The sequence below is a fragment of the Myotis brandtii genome, unplaced genomic scaffold (genome assembly GCF_000412655.1).
Source record: "Myotis brandtii unplaced genomic scaffold, ASM41265v1 scaffold942, whole genome shotgun sequence".
Lineage (NCBI taxonomy): Eukaryota > Metazoa > Chordata > Mammalia > Chiroptera > Vespertilionidae > Myotis > Myotis brandtii.
The window spans coordinates 58,450-66,212 of NW_005371884.1; the positions used below are offsets into that span (position 1 = coordinate 58,450).

Here is a 7,763-nt window from a genome sequence, read left to right on the forward strand (position 1 = left end):
GGGACATAGAAAGGGAGTGGACTGACAATTCTCAGGGGGGAAGGGGTGTGGGGGGTTCAGGAAGAGATTGGACAATAATCGTGCACCTATGGATGAGGACAGTGGGTGGGGAGTGAGGGAGGAGGATGGGGTGGGAACTGGGTGGAGGGGAGTTATGGTGGGAAAAAAGAGGAACCAATGTAACAATCTGAACAATAAAGATTTTAAAAAAATAAAAATAAATGTGCATACCTTAAAAAAAAAACTGAACCCAAAAGTTGGTTCTTGAAAAAAATCAACAAAATTGATAAGCCTTGTATAAACTGACCAAGAAAAAAAGAAAGAAGACACAAATGGCTAAAATTAGGAATGAAAGAGGTGGCATCATTATCAACCTTACAGAAATAAAAAGAATGATTATAAGCAAATACTATGAACAATTGTAAACCAAAAAATTAGACAACTTTGATTGAGAGGGATGTATTTCTAGAAACATAAACTATTGAAACTGACTCAAAAATAAAAAATTTGAATAGAATACCAAAAAAAAAAGAAGTAAAACATTTATACTCTGAAAATTGCAAAACACTGTTGGAAGAAATTAAAGATCTAAACAAATGAAAATATATTCCATTTTTATGGATTAGAAGACTTAATATTGTTAAGATTGCAATAAATAATCTCCAAACTGATCTACAGATTCAGTGCAATCCCTATTGAAACCTTATCTGGCTTCTTTGCAAAAATTGACAAATTGATCCTAACTTTCATATGGAAATTCAAGGGAACCAGAATAGCCAAAACAATCTTGAAAAAAGAAGAAAGTTGAAGGACTAATACATCTCTATTTCAAAAGAAACAGCCTAAGTGCCCATCAGCAGATGAGTGGATTAGAAAACTGTGGTACATCTACACAATGGAATACTACGCTGCAGTAAAAAAGAAGGAATTCTTACCATTTGCAACAGCATGGATGGAACTGGAGAGCATTAAGCCAGTCAGAGAAAGATAAATATCACATGATCTCACTCATTTGTGGAATAGAATGAACAACATAAACTGATGAACAAAAACAGATCCAGAGACAGAGAAGCATCGATCAGACCGTCAAACCTCAGAGGGAAGATAGGGGAGAGCAGAGGTAAGGGGGAAAGATCAACCAAAGGACATGTATGCATGCATATAAGCTTAACCAATAAACACAGACACCAGGGGGGTGAGGGTATGAGTGTGGGGGGACAATGAGGGGATAAGGACACATATGTAATACCTTAATCAATAAAGAAAAAAAGTTACTACAAAGCTACAATGATAAAATCAGTGTGGTATTGCCACAAGGATAGACACAGATATCAATGGAATAGAACTGAGTTTCTAAAAATAAACCTTTTCATGTATGGACAATTGATTTTCAACAATGGTCCCAAGATAATTCAATGGGAAAAAATAGTTTTCAAAAAATGGTCCTGGGACAACAGGGTATTCAAATGCAAAAGAATAACTCTGGACTCTTATCTTATACCACCCATACAAATTAACTCAAAATGGATCATAGACCCAAATGGTAAGAACTAAAAATATAAAACTCTTAGAAAAAAACAGGAATGAACCTAAAAGACACTGGATTAGGCAATGATCTTAGACATAAAACCAAAAACACAAGCAACAGCAACAAAATAAATAAAATGGACATCATCAAGATTAAAAATGTTTCTGCTTCTGGAGGGACCTGGAGTGTATTATGCTAAGTGAAATAAGTCAATCAGAGAAAGACAAGTATCACATGATCTCACTTACATGTGGAATCTAAAAAACAAAATAAACTGATGAACAAAATAGATCCAGAGACATAGAAACATGGAACAGACTGTGGAATCTCAGAGAGAAGGTGGGGGAGGACGAATGGATGGGAAGAGATCAACCAAAGAACTTGTATGCATATATGCATAACCCATGGACACAGACAGTAGGTGGTGAAGGCCTGGGATGGGGTGTGAGTGTGGACTAGAAGGGGTCAATGGGAATGAAAGGGGACATCTATAATACTTTCAACAATAAAGATAAAAATTTTAAAAAGAATAAAAATGGTTAGTGCTACTATTAAGCACAGTGCCTATATTATATACTTAAAATTTGCTTGGGTTAGATCTTATGTTAAGTGTTCTTAACACATAGACACACAAATAATAATAGTAATAATAATTATAAGGATGGGAAAAAACTGGGAGATGATGGATATATTTATGGCCTTAATGGTGGTGATGGTGTCATGGGTGTATACTTATCCCTAAACTCATGGAGTTGTATTCATTAAATGTGTACAGTGTTTTATATGTTAAACCATACCTTAATAAAGTGGTTTTAAAAAAAGAAAAAATAAATAAAAATGTTTGTGCTTCAAGGGGTACTAGCAATAAAGGGAAATGGAACCACATAATGGGAGAGAATAATTATAAATTATATCTGATAAGTGCCTAGCATCAATATACAAAGAACTATTAAAATTCAATAATAAAAAGACAAATAACCTTATTAAAACAGTAAAAAAATCTGAATAATCATTTTCCAAAGAAGGCATATAAATGGCAAATAAGCACATGAAAAGATGCTCAACACCTTTTGTCATTAGTCATTAGTAATGACATGATTAGTCATTAGGGAAATGCATATCAAAACTGTAATGAGAGAGCACTTCATACTCACTAGGATGGCCATAATCCAAAGGACATAATAGGAAGTGGTGGTAAGGAGGTGAAGAAAGTGGAATCACCATCTATTGCTGCTGGGAATGTAAAATGGTGCAGCTGCTTTGGAAAATGGTCTGGTAGTTCCTCAAATGATTTAAACATAAAGTTACCATATGGCCCAGCAATTCCACTTGTATGTATATACTCAAGAGAAATGAAAACACATATCCACAAAAACTTTGGACATGCAGCATTGTTCATTATATCTGAAAATTGGAAAAACCCCAATATCCATCAATGGGTGAATGGATAAACAAAATGTGGTATATTCATACAATGGAATATTATTTAGCCATAACAAGGAATGAAGTATTGGTACAAGCTACAACATGGAGAACCTAACAAAAATTATTGAAAAATTATAGGCTCTCTGCTCCTCCTGTTCATCAGAAAACCTCTCTTCCTGAGCTGTGCCAGCAGCCACAACCCTGAGACACGATGGTGAAGGTCGGAGTGAACGCATTTGGCCACATTGGGCGCCTGGTCACCAGGGCTGCTTTTAACTCTGGCAAAGTGGATATTGTCACCATCAATGACCCCTTCATTGACCTAAACTACATGGTCTACATGTTCCAGTATGACTCTACTCATGGCAAGTTCAAAGGCACAGTCAAGGCTGAGAATGGGAAGCTTGTCGTCAATGGAAAGTCCATCTCCATCTTCCAGGAGCGAGATCCCGCCAACATCAAACGGGGTGATGCTGGTGCTGAGTATGTTGTGGAGTCCACCTGTGTCTTCACTACCATGGAGTAGGCTGGGGCTCACTTGAAGGGCAGAGCCAAGAGAGTCATCATCTCTGCCCCTTCTGCGGATGCCCCCATGTTTGTGATGGGTGTGAACCATGACAAGTATGACAACTCCCTCAAGAGCGTCACCAATGCCTCCTGCACCACCAAATGCTTGGCCCCCCTGGCCAAGGTCATCCATGACAACTTTGGCATCACGGAGGGACTCATGACCAGTCCATGCCATGACTGCCACCCAGAAGACCATGGATGGCTCCTCTGGGAAGCTGTGGTATGATGGCTGAGGGGCTGCCCAGAACATCATCCCTGCTTCTACTGGCGCTGCCAAGGCTGTGGGCAAGGTCACCCCTGAGCTGAATGGGAAGCTCACTGGCATGGTCTTCCGTGTCCCCATCCCCAATGTGTCAGTTGTGGATCGGACATGCGGCCTGGAGAAAGCTGCCAAATACGATGATATCAAGAAGGTAGTGAAACAGGCATTAGAGGGCCCCCTCAAGGGCATCCTAGGCTATACTGAGGACGAGGTTGTCACCTGCAACTTTAACAGTGATACCCACTCCTCCACTTTTGATGTTGGGGCTGGCATTGCCCTCAGTGACCACTCTGTCAAGCTCGTTTCCTGGTATGACAATGAATTTGGCTACAGCAACAGGGTGGTGGACCTTATGGTTCAAATGGCCTCCAAGGAGTAAGAGTCCCTTGGATCACCAGCCCCAGCAAGAGGAAGAGAGGCCCTCAGCTGCTGGGGAGTCCTTGTCCCAGATCGATCCCCTGACACATTGAGAATCTCCTGACCACCGTTTCCATCCCAGACCCCCTGAAGAAGGGGAGGGGCGTAGGGAGCCCTACTTTGCCATGCACCATCAATAAAGTTCACTGTACCCAGCCAAAAAAATAAAAATAAAAGGATCTAGTTATAAAAGACTATAAATAGTATAATGACATTTACATGAAATATCTAGAATAGGAAAATCTATAGAGACAGAAAGGAGATGAGTGGTTGCCTAGGGCTGGTAGTAGGGATGGAAAGTCACTGCTAATTGGCAAGGGATTTTTAGAGTGAGGAACAAGTTCTAAAATGAGATTGTGTTGATAGTTGTACAACTCTGAATATTCTAAAAATCATAAAATTGTATATTATAAATGGGTAAATTATAAGGTATGTGAATTATACCTCAATAAGTCTGTTAAAAATAATCTAGGACATGGATCAGGATACTTTTCTGTAAAAGGCCACAGAGTAAATATTTTAGGCTTTGTCAGACACATAAACTCTCTTTCACATATTGTCCTATATTTTCATTTACAATCTTTTACAAATGTAAAAACCATTCTTAACTCTGAGGGTATAGAAAAACAGACTGTAGGCCTGATTTGGCCAGTTAGCAGTAGTTTATCTGCCCCTATTATAGGTAAAAGATGTGGTTTCTTGATAAATTACAATTACTGTATTTTTTAAAGCATCTCTCACTTCCTCCTAACTAATACTCAGGAGATCAGAGATAATGTTGATAAGATTATAGAGGATAGCTACAGTCCTTTATCATCTATTTATCTGGAAATATTCCACATTAAGAGGATTTACAGAACAAGGAACTGATGTATTTAGTAGAATCCAACAAATCCTCATTAGAAAGACAGAGCATCATTCATACAGACTGAACTTAGATGGTGAAAGGCAGAAGTGCATCTTCAATTACCTAAACAGAAATCCTTTCAAAGGAAAGGAAATTATATAAGGGTTACTAAGATAGTTCTTAGGAAATATTAGGGTGTGCAAGAGAAAGAACAGAAAAAAAAGAACAGTTGTTAGAAACAAACAAAATAATTAAGAGTTTGTACTTAAGATTTTGAAATTTCCCTCACGTCAATTTGATCTCCATTCACTGAGATACAAAATTTAATAATATCGGGACTACCAACTTAAAAGGAAAACTTTAAAAAAGTTAAAAGCACTATGCAAAAACAATATGTTATTACTATTTTTTAGTAAAGCATAAAAATCTTATTGAGAATAAAATTACATTTGCCCTCACTTGTTAAGAAGCAAAATTGTTATTTTTTTGTTTTGCTCTGGGGCACATAGATTCTTTTCTCATCTTTTATAATGGAAAGGTTTCTAAAAAGGGGATGTTTTACTCCTCAGGGATAAGAGCTCTGTCTTCTTTATTCCCAGTATTTAGCAGAGTGTTGGTACTCAAATGTTTTTTTTTTTAAATACATTCCATTGATCTTCCACAGAGAAGAAGGGAGAGGGATAGAAAGCCAGAAACATCGATGAGAGAGATCGATCAGCTGCCTCCTGCACGCCCCCCAGTGGGGACGTGCCCGCAACCAAGGCACATGCCCTTGACCGGAATCGAACCCGGGACCCCTGAGTCCGCAGGCCGACGCTCTATCCACTGAACCAAACCGATTCGGCCTCAAATGTTTTTTGAGTTGTTCTCAACAAGGGAAGAGAAAGGAAGGAAAATGTGTCACCAGAAATCTGTGAGAGTTTGTTCCAGATCTGAAGAATCATATATGAAAAAAGAGATTAATCAAAAAGAATAACCAGGCAAGAAGGATTTATATCCATTGGAAAGAAAAGAAGCTGGCAAATATGAGAAATTGGGAAGACTTTTTGTTGTTTTTGCCTAGGTAAAAGAAAAAAAAGGAGATAATTTAGGCAAAGGTAGGAATTCTGTCTTCTTGTTAAAATTGAGTTGATAATAAAATATTTAAGGACATGGGCCAAAGAAAGCAAATGCAATTGAGCAAAGAACAACAAGCCACATAAATAATTTCAGATGGCTTATCAAAGCTGTAGAAGTAGAGAAGTTCTTCCTTAAAGAATATGTGAAAGGAAACAAAAGAGAAAAAACTCCTATGGACCACATATGATCACAGGGAGACGATGAAATTAAAGAATATTTAAAAAACAGATTTGGAAAGAGTGGTCTATTTCAAGGGACTTTTTAAAAGAAGTGACATTCAATCTTTTAAAAAGATGCCAAGCCAAAGGTAACCTTTAGATCAGCCGTGGGCAAACTACGGCCCGCAGGCCGGATCCGGCCCGTTTGAAATGACTAAAACTAAAAAAAAAAAAGACTGTACCCTTTTATGTAATGATGTTTACTTTGAATTTATATTAGTTCACACAAACACTCCATCCATGCTTTTGTTCCGGCCCACCAGTCCAGTTTAAGAACCCATTATGGCCCTCGAGTCAAAAAGTTTGCCCACCCCTGCTTTAGATGCTGCTGGAAGGAAGGAAATAATTCTTTAAAAAAAATAAAATAAGAAAAGGACTGCATCAGGGAAGGCAGACATACCAAATAGCACACTGAAATCTTGTGTTTTATTTGAAGGTTGCACATTACCTGTTCAAAAGCTGTTGAAGCTTTTCTCCCTTGCTCTAGATCAACTGAAGCTGCCATCAGTAAACATGTTTTCTGTGCAATCAGAATTACTTGATCAGAAGGACAAAACTGGGACAGCTGATAAGAAATAACCAGAACATTAATGAATAGTGAGAATTCTGCCAAGCGAACACAAACAATCAGAATGAAAATCAGCAATATTCTGTCTGAATGAGAAAATTCAGCTGGAAAAGCACATCTCACTTTAAAAATGATATAGACTATAACATTAATTTACAGTTTCAATTTTATATTACTTTCTATTGTTTTTAAGCACCTTTCTAGAGATAAAATGGTTGATTTCTTCATAATTTTCCTATCTTTCCCAGTAATAAGTACTGTCATTTGGCCCTGTATTTCTATTTAGTGATCTATTTCTTGGTTTACATGTTAATTTTTAAGTGATTCCTCCTCCCCCAAGCAAATAGATTTCCCTATTGTATTGTGTAGAACTGAAATTAGTCCATATATTGCCATGGTTGAAAGAGACAATGCCAAATCTTGACAGGCATTAGACATAACCTCATCATTAAACCTTGTCCTCTAGCTTTAGGAAAAAACTCCCTGATTTGCATTAAAATAAAACTCTAGACCACTTGGGATTTTCACATGGAATCCTACTAGTACTACAACAAATGTCAAAACTAAAAGCAATTTATTTCACTTAATTAAAATTATACCTGAACTTCCAAAGACTATTTCTTAATCTTCCCAAATGTTTAGTGACCATCACTGAATTAATAGCATTTCAAGACACCCAATCTCTCTAGGTGTCAAGTTACTCATATCTAAGACCACAGAGTTGTACTAGATTATAGTTCTCTCCAGTTTGAAAACTCTTACCATTTAATCAATATAGCAAACTGCATACTCCTGAATGTGTATGAACA

The 7,763-nt window shown here is 37.5% G+C and overlaps 1 protein-coding gene and 1 pseudogene across 1 annotated transcript in view; one reads left to right on the forward strand and one right to left on the reverse strand.

The window, feature by feature from the left end:
* Positions 1-6,951, reverse strand: part of TEX11 (testis expressed 11) — a gene marked incomplete at both ends in the record, with an annotated part of 56,122 nt that extends 49,171 nt beyond the window's left edge. Inside the window, one exon of the mRNA XM_005885957.1 lies at positions 6,835-6,951. Coding sequence (XP_005886019.1) covers positions 6,835-6,951 — 117 coding nt within the window. The remainder of the gene's footprint in view (positions 1-6,834) is intronic.
* LOC102256786 lies at positions 3,109-4,185 on the forward strand (annotated as a pseudogene).
* Positions 6,952-7,763: the final 812 nt, after the last annotated feature.